Here is a 19,501-nt window from a genome sequence, read left to right on the forward strand (position 1 = left end):
GGCAATGAGAATTTGACTATACTTTATCTAACACTTTTATATACCTTCTGTTTACTGTACATTCTGTAACCTAATCTTCCTACTCTTATCTACTATCTGTATTATTTAAGCCACATTGCTTTTGAATTTGGCATTTTATATTAGTGTGGTTTACAACGCGTCATTCAGAGCCACAGCGCTTCAGTGATGGGTGAAATGATGTGTTGTGCATCTTGAAATGATTGCATCACTTACCTGAAGCAGCTTCTTAGAGGAAAAAATATCTCTTTTCCCTACTTATGAAAACTAATTTGAATATTCCTATATCCAGTTATTTTTTTTCCTGCTTAGTTAGTTGGTGACATGTCACAAGTTACAAAAACATTTTGTAAAAAGATTGAGATGTGTTATTTCATAAGAAATATGAGGAAGTTGTTTATCTTATCTGTAAAGCCATTTCTTTGCTTTTTTGTATGAGAGCCCTTTCATAATTTAAATTTGAACACAGTCTATGTTGTGAAGCTATAATGAGAAAAGTTTTCATTTTGTCATGCATATGGCATTCGTGTTTCAGAAGCAGTTTCGTTTATCACGTTATTCATTGTTACAGTTTTTTTCAGAGGTTGGTTTTATACTGCAATCTCATTATATTGTATATAGTTCAACTTCCACTTCTATGAGTAATAGTGCTGATTTTTCTTATTTCATTTAGGGTATATATGATTACAATTAATTGTGATCCTCGTACCTTCTACTAGTAGGATCATAGGATAATTCAGGTTGGAAGGCATCTCTGAAAGTCATATGGCACAACTTCTTTATATAGATTTGACATATTCTTAAGATTAATGCAATTTTTTATTATTTGGAGATTTGGTACCTTTATAGTGTTTTCTAAAAGACTTAAGTTTTTATCAAGACATAGACATCTTTTGGATTTTTGTGTTTTTTTGGGTTTTTTGGGGTTTTTTTTGTAGTTCTGAATTTAAAAATGAGACATGTTTTAGGAGTGAGCTTGACCCAAGCACTTGTTAGTGTCTGATGTTTGTACCAGAAACTTAATTACAGTATTCTTCAGGCTACTATAGTTGAGATACATGAAAAACTACTCTTTTTCAAATTGATTTCTTACCATGCCTATTTTACAGAAGCCCTAGAGGAATTTTTGTATCTTTTCCAAGAAGCAGTTGTGTGGGATTTTGTGATGGTTTTGATTTTTTTTTTTCCTCTTAAAGTATAGGAAAATAAATCCTGTAAAGCCTCTTCCTCTGCAATAAAAATAATAACTTAAAGGTATATTGTTCTTTAACTTTTTAATAAAATTTTTGGAAGTCCGCTTCTATAAAACACTTCCTTACTGGTATTAATTTTATTAACAACCAGAAATCTTATTTCAAAGAACATAAGATGGATCTGATTTTACTCCCATAGTAAACCTTAACTGAGCTTGGTGTATGTATACACGCTTCAGTAAGTGTAACTTGTCTGTCACAGAAACTTTGTGGACATTACTGGAAAATAACCAACATCCTTCAGCTCCCCTTGTCCCCACATAATGGTAGTTTTTAAAAGGGATGGTGGAGCCGAAGAAAGGCAGAGGAGATTTCACCTGCAGGGCCTTGGTCCTGCTCCAAGAATAGAGCAGAATTCCCAGGAGGGAGGCTGATCCACTGCTGTGTTCCGTATGAACAGCATCTCTCTTCCAGGCTGTCTGCCCTTTGATGTGAGAACATGCTGCTTGTTATCCCCTTACATTCATCCTCTTGATATGAGAGTTCTTGGGAAACAGTTGCTACTTTTCCAGGCATGAATTAAATTGTTGGTGAGGATATGCATTTATCAGTAATGTTGCATGCTATCTTTTCGTTCATTATATACCTAAAAGTCACATATATGTTTCCCAAAATGTGAACTTGTTTAATGTTACTGGAAAAAAAAAATACTGTTCTTACAGAAGTTTTGATTTTTTTTTTTAGGCAGGTTTTCCTTAAATGCTAATTTTAAGTAATAAAATTGAGAGGAAGTGTAATTATTTTTGCACGCAAGGAATTGAAGGTATTTGAGAACTTACATTTATTATGTAACTGATCATTCTTTGTTATTCCAGATAGGTTAAAAAAAAAAAAAAAGAAAAAAAAAAGCAAGTTTGTTGTTGTGAAGGTGTTCTGTGCCTGTATACCATTCATGAATATTTAAACAGAATTTCTTTTCAGTAAAACAATATTTTTTTCTCTGTTACTGTGATCAATGTCACTGAATATTGCAATTGAAAAGTAAAGGATTTAGTATTAATATTTTATTGCACAGCTTTGGAGGAAAGGAGACCTTACACTAGTAATGCCAGGCAGGTATTGCTGTATAAAGAAGCCCTGGCCATATGCGTACTCTTGGAAGAAATTTACTGGGTGTTTCTCCTTTTTCTGAATTCGGTTTCAGTACAAGAGTTTAGTAGGATCTGCAAGATTTTTCCTACAATTTATGAATACATACAGTAGTATCTGCTGAAAAGTATGCTTGACAATAGAAATACTTACAAATTTAGGGATTTTATGAGGTGCTATCTGTAAAAGGGAAAGACTCTCTAAGAAAATGCTTATAGGTGAAATGATATTGATTAATGGAAGTATTATGGTTTAGATGAAAAGTTAGAAACATGTGCTATGAAATAATAGAATAATAATTCTTATAAACCATGCAACCATGCTGCTTCTCACTCTGTCCTTTGTACAGCCCTCTCCGTGGTTGGTTTAAAGCCAATCCAGCTGAATCAACAAGAATAGTAGAATTTAGAGACATAGCAATTACAGGTGATAAGTGATTAACTTGGAGTAAGTGAATTGTGAAAGATTACATATTTTAAAATAGACATAAGTTAAATGTCTTTATGTAAGTTTTTCTTAGAAGTGCAAAGGTGAACAGACAGGAAGATTATTCAAGAAGATAAGTGAATACAGTGACCAGAATGGGACCAGTGAGCTGCAGCTTCTGAAGAGGCACTGAGATGAGACAAGAAGAATCAGCTGCGTTTGAAGACCACTGTGGACTTTTATAGAATTTTAAATGAGAAATTTGGAACTGAGGGTTCATGGGAAAACACCAAGAACTTCAAAAAGAATACCTATTGTATAATGTTATATTTAGCATATATATAGAGCCTGATTTTTGCAATGCCTTCGCCATTCACTGAGGTGATAGCCCAACTCTGAATTATCAATAAAGCAAACCTAGAGTTACCCCCTGACTGAGTTAAATTCCTTTAACACTGTCTTCCATTTTAGAAAATTGGTAAAAGTTACTCGTGTCACCATTTAAGGTTTTGATACCTACATTCCTCTTCTCTTTGCTTACAGTTGTTATTATGTACTGATTTTTTTTTTCTCCCCTCTTTTTCTCTAACCCCTTCAACTTGTACTTACACTCTTGTCACTCTTCAGCACAGAATGTGGAATTGTTTGGAGCACTTCAGAAATGCTGAAAGCATTGTGTTTATCACTAGTCTCATAACAGGCTAACAGTTTTACTTCAAGTTAGATGGTGAAGTTTGGAAAAGATGCAAAAGTAAAGCTGGAGCCTTCACATAGAAGTATTTAACATCCTTAACAAGAGGTAGCACTAGTGGGTCAGCTGGACAAGAATTTCTACAAAAACCCCTTAACTCCTATACAGGATCTTTTCCTCCTATAAGATACTTGCCAGGAATACCTGATATAAATGCCTCTTGAAGTCATTAAAGACTTTTTAGTGAGTGCTTGCTATTTTTTTTTCTTTTTAAACAGGCTTTGATAAAAAGAGCTGTATAAATTAATATTTATCAGGATAGACCCTCTTTGGAATCTAGCTAAATACTAGTAACGAGAAAGAAATGTCAAAGAATGAGACATAATGAGGTGATAAAGAGATGTATTAGAAAATTGTGACTGTACCATAGTATCTTGCTTTGAATTTCAGTCCTGTATCAAAAACCTTAAATGAATTAAAGTCTTTCCAAAGTTCGTCTGTACTGTATCAATTTTAAGTCAATAGGCACAATAGTAAAAAAAATGGATTTTTTTTTTTTTTTGGTGCCGTCTCAGAACAGACAGAAGGCCCTGAGTCTATTATCAAATGTAGAAATGAGATGGTGTATGATTATTTCATGAGAATCCTTAAAACTTAATATATTGTAATTGTATACAGTTATTTCCATGCAGACATATTTACACTTCTGGTGAGAAATCTTTTTGTCTAGCTGTCATAATTTTTTTCCCAAGAATAAATAATTTAGACTTGTTTTAATGTACTTTATAGAATTAAACTGTGTTTCTGATTTTTTTTTTTCCTTAATCTGAATATGAGCATCCATCTTTAGTGGAAAAACTGACTTGTTCTTTGTAGTTTTGGAAATGAAAAATATAATAAAATGCATAAAATCATTAAGGACTGTTAAAATTTGATAGCTGGGTAATCAATAGTTTCTTCTCAATTATTTAGCAACCTCCTACTAAAGGACTGAATAAAATTGAGGTTGCATGGTTCAGAAAACTAATTTGAAATCCATAGAAACATGATTATAATACCAGTGTGTTGTTTTAATACATAAATATGGAATTGCTCACAACAGCAGTTTATTTTTGTCTGTATGTGTATATATGTAAAATATATATATATATTTTGTGTGTGGGTATGTGTGTATATGTAGTATGATAAGGACCATCAAACATATTTTCATGTGTTTCTGAATACCTCTCATTCTTAAATAAATTCCCATAAATAGAATGTCTACCATTTTGTGTATAATCTGTTTACAGCTTTCTGTAATCTGTTACATATCTAGGGTTTCATCATTCCTAGAGCTTGTCCTGCTCCTCTGGCATGATTTTGACCTGCCCATGTTCTCTCTTCTCTGTAACCAGTTGTGGGTTTCTTGTGTGTGATGTTATGTGCTGCACCTCTGGCACCTATGCTTGACATTAAATACTTAGACAACTAGTAAAATGAGTATTTAATTTTATACTGGCTGTTCTGAATTTCTTTCTCTAGTATTCCATCCTCATTTTGTTAATTCACCATTGATTTATATAGACTGTGTCATTTTTCTGCCATCAATGTAACATAGTATAGAAAAACTAAATTAAACTATTAATGAAAAGGTTTTAATTATGAGATAATCTGCTTCACTGATGTGTTTACTTGGCCCTGGAAAACTAATTTTCCTGGTACTCTGCTGTTGATGTATTATTTAATGTGAGTCATTTTTTTTTTTTTGTCTTGTTGTCACAACTTAGATAAAGCTTATTATTTCAACTGAAATGGACTTTCCTCTATTTTGAGAAAATAATAATATTTATTTATTCTGTTATTTTAATCAACAGAGAAAATGAGGTGCTAAAAGTGCAGCTTAAGAAGTATGTAGGAGCAGTCCAGATGCTCAGAAGAGAAGGTCAAACAGTGGAAGGTAAGGATAAAATGAAGGAGAAAAAAAAAAAATCTGTTTTTTTTTTTGTATGCTACTGTTGAGACAGAGTTTATTGGACACATAGATATAGTAACCAAATGATGGAAGTGACTTCTGGACTTGTATAAAAACTGACAACGAAAGAATAACCATCGAACAGTCATGTGTCTGGTTTACAAGAATCTGCCTGCCCCTTCTCCTGATTGATCCTGGAATGGATCTCTGTAGATAACCATCCACCCAATCCTGTGAATGTCCTGGTCCATAACCAACACTTCAGCCAGACAAAACAGTCCTAGTGTGGCTGGGAACATGGTTCGTGCTTCCCCTTGCTACCCAGTATGACATCAGCCCTCTCCCTGTTAGAAAATACCAGTATCTGAAAAAATGACAATTCATTTTCGATGCGAACTGTCCCTGGTGCATCCCTGGCTGGGCTATTTGCTGTTGTGTGAACAGTTTTGTAATGCAGATTGATATAAAACAAAAAGAATGTCATGTGATGGCATACTATCAAATTGCTGCTGAGTAGAAACAATCAAGAAGTCTTTGCTTTCCTTGCGCAGTCTTCACCAAAACAAATTAAATAATTTACATGAAAGTGGGGTTAGCAAGAGATAATTATAAGCCCTATTAATCTCTCTCAACCATGGTAGAGTAGTATCTCCTAACAGTGAAAAGAACATATTTGATATCTTTTCCTTTTGAGAAAAATACCGATGCAGATTTTTTTCACAGAGCATTTTCTGGTAGATGAGGTGGTCTTAGCTTTTTCTTCTTGAAAAGAAGTATGAGATGAAAATTTAATTTAAAAAATACTCTGTGAATTAATGTCATATTGGAACATAAGAATAATTATTTTAAGGAGAGAAAATTTAGAATCTCTAGATGATACAGTTAGTGTTGTTTTGGAGATCAGTGTTTGCACACTGTTTGAAACAGACTCTATGTTAAAACCAGACATTTCACTTCCTTTGCTAAGTTGCACTGACTGAGGAGGGGGGTGTCGCCCTCTATGTCAGGGACCAGCTGGAATGCATGGAGCTCTGCCTGGGAATGGTTGAGGAGCTGCCTGAGAGCTTATGGGTCAGGATCAGAGGGAGAACAGCGACAGGTGACTGTGCAGTGGGGGTCTGCTACAGGCCACACGACCAGGAAGACTGAGCGGATGAGGCATCCTATAGACAGACAGCGGCAGCCTCATGTTTATAAGCCCTGGTCTTTAACCACCCCAATATCTGTTGGAAGGACAACGCAGCAGGGCTTAAGCAATACAGGAAGTTCCTGGAATGTCTTGACGACAACTTTTTTCTCTAAGTAATTGAGGAGCCGATGAGGAGAGGTGCTACACTGGACCTTGTTCTAACCAACAAGGAGGGGCTGGTGGGGAATGTAAAGCTCCTTCCAACCCAGGCCATTCTATGATTCTATGACTCTGATGAGCAGATTTTATATCTGAAAGATAATGAGTTATGAGCAGTGTTACCTCTTTTTCTTCAGTGGTCATTGGTGATAGAAGTAATCATGAAAGGATGAATTGGAGTTTTATTCTGAATTGTCTTCTGGTGAGACCTGTATTTCTACTGACTTCAGGTGTTTTGAGAGACAACGTGGCTTTTCAGATATTGACATAATTCATCTTTGTTTTCTTTTTAATTGTCAATATTGTGCTCATGTAAGTGGGTGTATGAATTAATACTACATAAATTCTGCTCTTAAGGGCTAGTCACTAAACTTATCTATAGTTTTAAAAACTTAATTCCTCCTTAAAAGGATTTTTGTTAGTGAGAGCATATGTTTCTACTTCCGACTTTGCTGGACTGTAGTGATTCATATTAAGAATTATTCACGAAAACCATCGCTTAAGCTTCTTATAATAGCAGAAATTATCCTTCATTAGACACTGACAGATTCCATGATGAGTGTAATTATAGGAAAAGAAAAAAAATTTTCCTAGGCTAGCTATATTCTGCCATGTTAAAATTATGCAAATTAGTGAGTAATAAGAATAGAAACTGAGTAGGATGGTCAGATTTCATAGATGAAAAAGGGGGATGGAACAGTACCAACAGTTCTAAAAAATGAATACATGTATGCTTTATGCTCAGAGGATATTTAATCATTCCACAGTAATTTTCTGTAATATTTATCATTAGGGGCCAGAATAAATTTCAGCTATATGCACTGTTTGTAATAATTTTTCTTACATTCTTTGGTAACACATAGTATTTTATAAAACCAAAGGTTTTTTTTTTTCTTAGCTGCCATTGGAGATTTATGTGAAATTTTTAATAGTACTGGGGCCTCGGACTCAAAAAAGTACTTAAGCGTGTAAATAATCCCTGAGAACTAGTGTGTTTAGATACACTTCAAAAAAGGAGAGTGAAACAAAAAAAAGTTTTTTCTTTTACCAGATTTATAGAAACTATTGCACCCAGGGGTTTATATACATAACTTGCAGTATCTTTTTCATACTTTTCAGATATCAGCCTTCATAATGAAGAATATTTGCACTATTAGAAAGAGCTATTTGTACTTTTCAGTACATATATGATTGTGTAACTTAAGGCAAATTATTGAATTCCAATAGTGGTATAACTTAAAGTGACTATAACAACTTGTCTTAAGTCATCTTGTTCTTAATTAGCTTACATGCTTAAAAGGATTACAGAGTATATTTACAAGATCCGTATTGTTACTGTATTCTGAGATTGTGAGCACTTTGTGAAGAAAATAGGATGCAGAAACTGTTTTCTCTGCTTTTGTCATTTTAAGCTAATTCTTGGTTTCTTATATATTAATTTTTACACTCATAGGTTAAGGTTCTTAACTTCTAACTAGCCTTACCTGTAGACAGGGACATAGAGTTCTGATTTGTTGTAAACTTGTAAAACCCCTACGTGTCCTCTTTTGCTGTAATATTAGGAAATTGTCTTTATCAGGGAGGCAGAAACTGTTGCATACATCTAATTTCACTGCTGCCCTACGTTAATCATGATTAGTAATTTCAAATATGATTACTCTTCTTCCAAATGGTATCAAAACAAAAGTCTTAAAACGCATTGCAGATTTTAGAACACTGTGTTTAGATTTTCTGTGAAACTATTTTGAAAGCGTCAAAATAAATTGAGCTTCTGCTGTTATTTTATGACTATAAATAGAGAAGAATCTACATGTTTGCTACAATAATCAGATCAGATGCTATTGGGCATCGCTTTTAAATAGTTCCCTAAAATAATAAATTAAACTCTGCATAATACTTTGCCTTGAGGTGACTTAAAAAAAATGAAAAATTACTCATCAAATGTGATTATAAATAAATTGCCAAGGAGTTAGAACTGTGTCAAGTTCAGAATATAATACCAGCTTTCAAAATGAGTGATCACTGCTGTAAACTGAGCAGTTTGATACTGGTATTTAAAATATTTAATAAATGAGCATCCCAATGTCTCAGCCATCAGCAGCAGTTGGATGTGCACTATTCTTCAAACCTGCTTAGATACAATAATATGTATATGAAAATGCTGATCTTGGAAGTTTCTGGCTGAAGAACTTCAAGGAGGATTTACAAGAAATAGCTTCTAAAAAAGCTTTCAAAATTCACTTAAAATAATAATAAACTTCTGAATGTATATATATGCTGCCTCAAAGCAAAAATCAGTTCCCAGGCTCAAGATGAATTATGGTGTCTTCTGTCTCCCTTATAGTGGTTGTATATATAGTTTAAATTTTGAAAAATAGTGAAAGCATTTGTTAAACCTCTCTTTTTATTAGGGCTTGTTTACTTTATATATGTAACATGTTTTTTTTTTTTAAATTCATAATCTGTGAGGAAAAGCTGAATTGGACATTGTGTAACTTGGAGAAGAGAAGACTTGCTTAGAGTAGGACTTAAAGTGATCATCAAATACATGAATGATAGCTAGGAACAGCTAGGAACTGTAGTTTTCATTCACTGTGGATAATAAAAGTAATGGGCTTAAATGGCAGGTGAAGGAAGTTTGATTAGCTATCAAGAAAACCTTTCTGAGAAGAATACTTGAATTTAAATAGATTGTGAAGGGAAGCATGAAATCTGTTATTGGAGGTTTCTAGGAATAAATTCGACAACTGTCAGGAATGAAATAGCTACAGCTGATTCTGCTTTATGCAAACACATGAAATACTATATGAGGTATGGAATGTCCATTCTCAGCCCTATTTCCTGTAATTTCTATGATATGTAAGTATTCTGTGCAAGTAATATGAAGTGATATTTTGGAAGAGAAGTAGAAAAAAGATTTAAAAGAGAAACATAGGCTTAATTTTCAAAGACTTTGGGTAGAAACTGCAGTTACTAGCTACATATATGAGAAAGCGGTAGTCATAGAGCAGCCAAATGCTTTTAGTTTGCATTTTTTTCTTTTAAGAGTATTGTCTAAATATTGGTCACAAGAAAGCTCCCTGCAGCATTTGTATTTTAGCACTTTAATGTAATACTGTTTAATATTACTCCTATTTTGATACTTCTAATAACTGTTCCTTTTAGAGCTCTTAATTCTAAACAGGTTGTCTTAGATGTTTATGTAATTTAACATTTTAATTTGAGATATTTCTTTGTTTTAGTTCTGCCAAACATTTGGAGCACTGATGGTGAATTTACTATTACAGAGCAAAAGCAAGTAGAAAACAATGAGGAACTAGCCAGCTCTTACGAAAGAAAATTGATTGAGGTAAATTTTGTGCTGCACAAATTTTGTGGAATCATAATTGTAATATAACATTTGAAGCTGTAAATAGTTTCTTTGCTCAGTTGTTATTTTTCCCCCATTAGTGTAAAAGAAAAGTCTGATTTTTGCTTTAAAAAGAAAAAAAAAAAAAAGAAAGATTTAATTTTCAGGCTTCTATGGTTAAAATACAAATTTGTTCATTCAACTTCAAAGCATGTTTAAAACAATTCGGATATTAAAAATACTTTTCCTAACAAGGGTACATATTTATACTTCGATATTACAGTGAAGGTTTTAATAAATAAACAAGTTCCTTAAGGTTATAACTGGTGGTGGTAAAGTTGAAAGCATCACAGACAGAAGGTTTCAGGGGTTGTGTAAGTTACAATACATAATAACAGGCATTGCTGTTTTGTCAGTTGAGCTTTAAAATGAGGACTTGCTGAAATCTGTAGCTTTTTCTGTGCTTTCACACTATTTTCTGATTGCCAAACAGTTTCATTTTTGTATTGCTTTACTATGTAGCTTGTTGAATACTACAGTATGGAAATGGATGATGGAAGCTACTAGTTCTGTTGATCTGACCATGTTAGAAAAAGTTCTTAATGCGAGATTCCCTTTGAAGACTAATGTAAAATTCATTAAAGAGGAAAAAAAAAAAGGGAAAGAAAGATTAGGGTTTCATCCTAAATTTAAATACAAATGATTTTCCAGACAAAAGTAATGAAATTTAATATCTAATACCCATATCTCCTATTAAATATTAAATGAACATTTTTATAAAAAGTAAAACAATTCTCTATTTCTTTCTCTTGCCCAAAATATTCTGAAATTGGATACTCAACTGATTAACATGAAGATGACTAAAAATGCAGGTCATGCATCAAAGATGTTAATACAGTTCTTGTAAAACATTCATGCTTGGTTGTCCTTTTCCCATAGAACCATGTGAAACTAATTCTCTCCCTAATGCATTCCTTTGGGTTCATCTGACTCCTTTCCTCCGTTCTGTACCTATCAAAAGAGTATCTTAATTAAGAACACAGGTAAAGTCTCTTTCAGCTTTAAAAGCATCCTCATTAGTTCTACTAAGTTTATTCTGCACGTTCAGGAATTTGTTGCTGACACTTCCAAGTTTGTGGATGACTGTGTTAGCAGGAGCACTGACAACATGGGAGTGGATATAACCACTGGAAAACCTTGTTGCAAATCACATCCAGAAAAGGAAGTCTGCATCTGAGTCTCACCAGACTGTGACACTATCTTCACATACTCAAAACAGGATGTAACCCCTGTAACAATCCAGATGTATTTACTAGAAGTCATTACTCCTCTTACTCTCCACGAATGAAAGATGTGAAGTCTTATTTTCAAAGGTGGTTATCTTGTGTTGTGTTCCAAATTGAGGACTAGGATAGAAACCACTCTTGAATGTTGTTCTGGCAGTTCTGTTCAACTAGAATTGGGTCTGAAAAATCTTCAGAATTAAGCAGTTTTATTAACTTATTTTGTGCCTATTAGAATATTTCAACTGAAGACAAATATTCCCTTCAGTTTCTTGCTAGCTGATCAGATATTGAAGTCTCACCACAGAGAAATGACTGGCTGTCAAGAAAATAAAAAAATGGTTCTGCTGAATAATTAACGAATTTTTTTTTCTGTTTTTCCATTGGAAATTATTTTGTTCATAATAATATATTGAAGACATTTTCAGTTTCTTACCATATTTATGAAAAAGTTTGTATTTATCTAAGTTCTTTAATTATGATTTAACCAACTGGATAAAGAGAAGTTGCAACTAAAAATTCTGAAGGACTAAAGAAACCTAAAGTAAGTTTTTACTGACTGTTATGCTTAAAACAGTGTTAGAGAAATTTTTATAAATATTCTGCATAATTTTTTTAATGGTGTATTTCCATAGAAATAGTAGTGAAAGATCTATCTAGTTACCACAATTTCTTCTAAACCCTTAATTTGGAGTTTGTTGGGATACTGATAGGTCCTTGGATACCTCTAGCAATTCCCGTATGTTTTCCAATGTCATGTGCTTTGGGACTAGAATGCTGTTTTGTTTTAGAAGGGAAAGTAGGTTGATTTATACAACTCTCAAGCCATGAATAATAAAGTGTGTTTAAAATCGTTTTAAGATACATTTTGGGCAGTTGCTATGCATTGTTAGCATACATTTGCTGTGTATAAGGTAAAGCTATGTTTCATTTGCTTTGTCCTACTTATGTAAGTTTTGTCAGAGTAACACCACCAGTAAGATACGTTTTGGGCAATTGCTATGCATTGTTAGCATACATTTACTGTGTATAAGGTAAAGCTATGTTTCATGTGCTTTGTCCTGCTTATGTAAGTTTTGTCAGAGTAACACCACCAGAAATTTTCCTGTGCTACACACTGAGGGAGGGACAAACTTCATAGTTTACATTGCAACTGAGCTCAAAATAAAAAGTTGCTAAAGATATTGCTAAGGATTTAAAATGAAGCAAAACAAGTGAAAAAAATGAAAACAACTGGGCTGATTGTACATCTTTGAAAAGACCTGTAGTCAGATTGTTATCTCTAAGTCAGTGTTTCCAGTGGGTCTATTCTTTGTGTTTAGGACTGTAGACCAATAATGAACTAGTAAACTTACCTAATTAGAGAGAATATGACTTCAACTTCCTTGGCAGTTCATTTGATAGCTTTGTATTCTGTTTAAGAGTCATTTTAGAAGTACACTTTAACCTGCATTTCATCAAAGTTAAATTGTAGGTTATGCTGATGAGGTATGAAATTGTATTACGAGAGATGTTTGTTAAAGGCTCAATGGATGACATTGAATTTTCAGTTTCCTGGCATAGACTGTTCCTGTCATGCAAAGAATGAGGAAACTAGCTCCTCTGCTGGAATAACAGGCTTTTGGTATGCTGAAACTTGTGTCACAGTGTATTAATCCCTTATTCTTCTGCAGAAACACTCATTCTACAGGAATGCTGGAGACAAATCAAACAGTTAAAAAAAAAAAATCCTTTCCAGCTCTCTTAAGGCTTTCCTTCTAGAAGCCTCCACAAGAAACATTTCTAGGAGTCGGAATTTTTCTACATAAATTAGCTAGAATTGCTCAGTTTTTAAAAGTTCCATAGAAACCTGCTGTTTGCCTTTTAATGAACTTGAAAATACTCTTGTACTCTTTCCTAAAGCATGGGGCAGATGTACTATTGTATTTTTATGCCTGGCAAATTGATGTTGGAGCATTTGGTGTGTGAGGCTGGAAGCTTTTTCTTACATGGATGGTGCATATGCCGATCATGTGAACTCAAGATGTGAATCATTTTGTTCAAATAAGTACACTCAGTAGATTAGAGTTGAAAGTTTATTTCTGAATATTAGATATTAATGAGATCTGACATCTGTCAAAAAGGTTAAGTTTAATGTTTTTAAATTCCCAACAAATTATGCAGCTCTTCTGAAAAGTTGAATTGTTTCAAACATTTGAAGCAACATCTACAAAAGGTAATTTTGAATATTAAGCCAAGCTTTCACCATTTTAGAGAGTTTAACTTTGTAAATTTTCATGCCTTCTGTTCTTTCTTGTTGAACAAGTAATTTGTCAGACAGTTGCATCCTGAAGCCTCAAAAGCATGGTACTGATTATTTTTACTCAAAATGCCTTCTAGATATTTAACTTTAATCTCCTCAAATTAATTTCAAAGTACTCAAATAACTTTAAGCTGTATTGAGGGTTTTTTAGAGCCAGCAATTACACAGTAAGAACAAATTATGATATACATCACTGTAGTTGGATATGTGACTTTTTAAAATGCTTTTAAACATTTGACCTTTCAATGTTGTGGGTTTGTTTTTTTTATAGTGGAGTAAGGAAATAGTATATTATCGTGTGAAAAGCAGCCGTGAGACTCTTATTTGTGCTGCTGTCATTGTTAGTAAATAGAAGTTCAAAAGATATCCTTTCAGTCTAAAAAAAAATCTGGAGATACATTGTAAGTTTTTTTTACTAAGAACTTTTTAGTAGTATGCTATCAGATAATTAAAGTTTATAAATATTGTATGATTTTCAAATGTGAGAATATGTTGGGTTTTTTTTTTTCCATGATGCAATACATGAGTTTTGAGTTTTTTGTTACAAAAGCCCTTCTCACATAGTAAGCTATTTGGTCAGGGGAGGTGCCTTAAATCTCTAAATTTTTCAAAAAAAGTCTCAACATCTTTGTAGAATTGTCTCTCAGTTTAGCAGAACTAACAATATACTGTAATTAATTTCTTTATGTCCTGAGTTGAGATCCTGAAGTGAGGAATTTTGACGATATAGCAATTTTGGTAATGTCTGCTACTTATTCTTTTGGTAATGTAGCAGACATTCTGTGATTCTGTGTGATTCTGTGATTCTGTAATATCTGCTACTTATTCTTTAACATAAGATGATTACGTGAAAAGGCTTTGACAGCCACAGAGCAACTTGGTTGCCTACTTTAAAAAAATAAATTTAATTCTGAAATATTAAATAACTTAAAGTTTTGTGAGCACAATTTCATTGAACTACATGACCAATTTTATTGGAAATCAATGAAAGTAAGTTTTGTGTTCTTTGATAGAATTCTGTAGAGACATGTTTGGGTTTTTTTTTCTCCTAGATATTAAACTACCTACAAATACATTTATTAAATAATAGCACTTGTTTGCTTGGTTTTAACATTTTCTCATAGGAGAGAACTGAAAAATAGCCTTTTGTGAAACAAACAAAAATTACTTGTGTCTTGTTAGCACTGAATAAACAATGCAAGTTTGAGCTCTTCTGTTTGTATTTCTTCTGTCAGTCAGATTATTTACTGGATAAGCTGTTCACTCCCAAGAGTTTGCAATTCACAGTTTAAGTCAGTAAGTGCACTAGTACTACAAGTGAACTGGCAAGAACTACTTTTTGTGCAACTCTTGAAATATATAGTTCTCTGAATGATGTGTATAGCATCTCTCTTTCTCAGACTTGGCCTGGCTGTGTAAGATGAAAAGTTTTCTTTGTTGAGGCAAGAATGATGAGCTCATGAATCACCATGCACTTAATCAGTGATCCATTTGTTAATGTGCGTGCTGGTCAGGTTTTTTTTATTTTCTTTACAAACAAACTTATTTCTGAGTCACTGCTGTTTATATTCAGTTAACGGTAAATAACTGTGCTAAGTATTAAGCTGTCTCTTATGCAAGTTCTACAAGGAAAAAATAGTGTGGCATTTAAAGTGAACCATGGCTATTTCTTATCTTATCCACTGTATTTTAACTGTAACAGGTAACTGTTACCAAGGCAAGATTTCAGGAAGAGGTGGTATCTTTTGTTATATCAAATCACGTAGTTGGGGAAAACATGGATGAAGTTCTTCATGTTAAACATATGCTATGATTTCTGTTTCATCTTTGGCAACAGTATTGATTTAGGGCAACCAATCTATTGCCTGAATGCTGCTTGTATATCACAGGGCACCTACTCCACCGTTGTCATGGAACAGTAGATTCTGTGTCCATGGTACAAACTGTTTTAAGAAGCTGGTTTGGCTTAAAAGATATTTTTAAAGTATTTTCATTCATATCACTTTCCTCATCTGATTGATAGTCCTGCACATAGCATAGATGGAAATGAATGAACATGAAGAGCAGCAAATTTTTGTGATTACTGCTGAAGATTTCCTTATTGTAAAAACCTGGACACAGCAAACACTAAGATGCATCTAAAGGATGGCATCAGCTGCTGAGTATGACCTAACTATGTTAATCTATCATGATTTAAAGGAAAAAAGGAAGGTTAGCAACTTAGGAACAGAGAGTTACTAGCAAGGGCATAAGTGACAGCAAATTAATATCTGTGGAATAGTGTAACCAGAGACTGATGTGACCTTAAGCAGCCCTCTCCCAGTAGATTGCTGGGGCCCAAAAGTTGTGGCTGATGGTGTGGGAAGTCTTTTTATTGTTGCAGCCCAAACGTGGCATATGGAGGATAGCAATGAGAAAACTGAAGTGAGAAAAGAAACATTTCTATTATGTGATTCTACAGTCATTAATAAATACTGGATCTGTATGCTGTCAAGTCAGCTGAGCTCACCAATTGGTTTGGATTAGGTATGGAAACACATTTGGCAATAGAAAAAGTAAAACTTGTGCCAGTCTGTGTTTCTGTTGGATGTGTGCAAGTTACAGGAAGTAGAAAGACTGCTAGGTAAAAATTAGTCTGTCAGCATTTTTTTTTTTTTAAATTTAAATCATCAAAGTGATTTACCCTAGATAATGTTTCACATGTGGCATGTGAAATTACTTTTTTTGAGTACATGATTTTTAGTATCCAGTAATAATATTAATTTAATTCCAAGTCTTGTTCTCTTGGAGGTGGGCTATGGAATGTTCATGAAAAGTGGTCTCCTGATAGTATCTGTTTCTCCGTACTGTATTACTTATGTCAGATTATCATTATGAATGCTGGTTGTACATTGAAATATTTTGTGTTAGCTCATGAAGGTAATCCTAGTAAAGGGATAATGAGTTGCAATTCAGAATAGCTATCTCAGCACAGTAGATGAGGTGAAACCTTTCTCCAGATGTGAAATGAGAAGTTCAAAGGATGTAGGGAGAGGTAATAGTTAATGGTGGTGTTCAGAGATTTGTTTATATCTTTACTGTTTAGATCTTTTGTCTTGAGCTTTGGCTTTTGCTATGAAGATACACGGAAGGATGCAGCACCTAGAGACATGCTAATTTTTATACCTTTTATTAACACTTTCTTAATCCCTCTTATTAACACTTAATAAACTCATTGCCCTGTGTATCTGATTTTGCTTTTGCTGGTTGCTTTCATTTTCCTGGCCAGGCACAGGGCTTGCCAGAGTAATATTATTCCTGTTCAATGTGCTAGGGCTCTTTTGTATGTCAAGATTGATCTCATTAAACACTGGTAGTACTGTACACAATTGACAACTGTGAAATATTGCAAGCATTAATATTTAGCTGATCTGACGTGCATAGTTCCCAATGTATTTTGAGTTGAAAGCTACAGCTTATTTTCTTCTTGGTGGTTTTGATGAATTGTGACTTGTGCTTACCTTATGTAGCTGTAGTAAAAAACAAACAAAAATCCACACCACGAAACAAGATTAAAAAACCCAAACCAAAACAACCAAAACTCAACCGTGTTCTTAAATGAATCTTTCAGTCTGCCTTGAAGCAGATAACTTGCTTGAAGATGGAGATGTCAAGAATACAAAATGAAAGTTTTTAAAAATAAAGCAATGACTAAGCATTTTATGGCTATATGAATAGATTTGTCTGAACTGTCTGCCTTTTTGAGTTTTACTGTGTTTCACATGTAGAAAAACCAAATTATTAATATTTAGTAGGATACTTGTTCTTTTTTAAGACCTTTGGCTTTATTTCAGTTGGAGAAAAAATGTAGTAGAATATTGATTTTTGAAAAAGGTCATCTTCTCTTGGGAAAAATACACCCATGCTTCCACTGAGAGCAAAGGGAAGCAACTTCCAGTTCTGTCTAGAGTTTCTTGGGAAATACGTTGTTTTACATTTTGTGACAGTTGGGGACAAAATGCCTATACCTGACAAAAAGTCATTAATTCGGGTGTGGCTCATGTAAAAACTTTTATGAAATTTAGCTGCAAATTATATTTTTAAAAAAATCCGAGTTCCATTAAAACACCCTTTTAAAACCACCCCCCCACCCCCCCGTATTTCTTTTTTTTTTTGTTGCATGTTCTTAAAAGTCTGTTTCTCTACTCTAAAAGCATGTCCTTCTCAGGATTGTATTGTTCTTCTTCAGATTGTGTTATTCATATGCTTAGTAAAACAGTCCTAGCATGTTTTATGTTAACAGCTTAGTCTTTTGCTGTGGAACATGAAGTGGTATTTACCCTTGTCATTTCTCTGGAGACAACTCTTAAATGTAGTCATGCTGGACAGTGCTGTCAGGCAGCAGGAGTAAACTTAGATTATCTTTTGACAACAAGTCTTTAGAGTTCTACTAGTGTGGAGTCTTAAATATTTTATGTTAAGTTCACTTTCCATTTGTGATTAAGATTTGGGCTCTTTATGCATGCTTTCTGATATGACCAGGACCTAATCCGAATTATTATCTGTCCAAGGGAAACTTAGCTCATTTGTACTTTAATTTTCTGCTTTAAACATATTGTCATGGAGAAGAACAATTGTGAAGATGATTGAAGTCCTGGTAGGGAAAATTATTGCTTAAGCTTCAGTCTGAAATTAATAAAGGAAGATGTGATGGCATAAAATGTAATTGAAAGTATATAATTATATGGACACCTCTTTATTGTTTTTAGTAGATCTTGATGCAGGAAAAGTTAAAGGAACCTAAATTAATATTGTTATTCACAAGTGTATCTCATCTCTTCTTTTGGTTTGCTGTGATGATAATACATTTTTCTCTGACAAGAAAAAATATTGAAGTAACTTACTAATAAAAGTGATTTTCACGAGTAACATACCTGCCTAATGATAATATATGACGTGTGATTTGCTGTTTTATTTGCTGTTAAATTTTCTTTTTATTATTTAACTTTGCTGGGGACGCATAATTTTTTGTATTACTTCCAGTGTTTTGAGAGAGCTGTTGAATTTACATATTAATTGAATCTGCAAGTAAAAAGTTATTTCAAGGACATCCAAATTAAAGGGGGAGAAAACAGTCAGATATTACATGAGATAGTTTGGATTTTGTTCTGATAGAGACAAGCACTGAAAAATCAAACATGATTTCAGTATCTAAACTACTGAGTTTTGCATCCATTCATAAATTTGTGTATTGCTTATGATAAGCCGTCAACCAACTATCAGTACTACAGTTTTTCTCTGTGCATTTGCAACTAGTAGCATGCTGCATCTTTATGTATGTGAAATAGAAGGAAGTTCTGCTTCCCAGCCTGGGCTCTCTGTAAACAACAATGATTTACTAATATTAACCTGAATCAGAGAGGGGCTTATGATATTCTTAAATGTTACACCACTCATTTTGAATGGGAACAAGTGGTTAAGCTATTGTGGAAATTAATTTGTCTAGAGTTAGTGACATTATATTATTACTTTATCTAGTAAAGTTGGCAATTTTGTTTGGTGCATAAATTTTTGTAATTTATGGAGCAAAACCACTTGCTAAGTGGCACCTACTACTATGTTAGTCATAACACAGAATTTTGTGTGGATTTAGCTATCTTTTGTTTTTGCAAAATGAGCTTACTGATTACTAAAGTGTTTGAAGTCAAAGAACCTTTTTTATCAAGGCTGATGTTGAATGAACAATTGAGATATGAATACACAGTGTATATTAATTGATAGCATGGAAGTACTAATGTTCTGATTTTTATCA

General features: G+C 33.5%; 1 protein-coding gene across 1 annotated transcript in view; it reads left to right on the forward strand.

The window, feature by feature from the left end:
* SNX29 (sorting nexin 29) overlaps window positions 1–19,501 on the forward strand; it is a gene marked incomplete at both ends in the record, with an annotated part of 72,977 nt that overhangs the window by 30,780 nt on the left and 22,696 nt on the right. Inside the window, 2 exons of the mRNA XM_029087035.1 lie at window positions 5,331–5,413; window positions 10,019–10,125. Of these exons, the coding sequence (XP_028942868.1) occupies window positions 5,331–5,413; window positions 10,019–10,125 (190 nt within the window). The remainder of the gene's footprint in view (window positions 1–5,330; window positions 5,414–10,018; window positions 10,126–19,501) is intronic.

Source organism: Antrostomus carolinensis, unplaced genomic scaffold (assembly GCF_000700745.2).
Source record: "Antrostomus carolinensis isolate BGI_N321 unplaced genomic scaffold, ASM70074v2 scaffold9789, whole genome shotgun sequence".
In the NCBI taxonomy this organism is placed as follows: domain Eukaryota; kingdom Metazoa; phylum Chordata; class Aves; order Caprimulgiformes; family Caprimulgidae; genus Antrostomus; species Antrostomus carolinensis.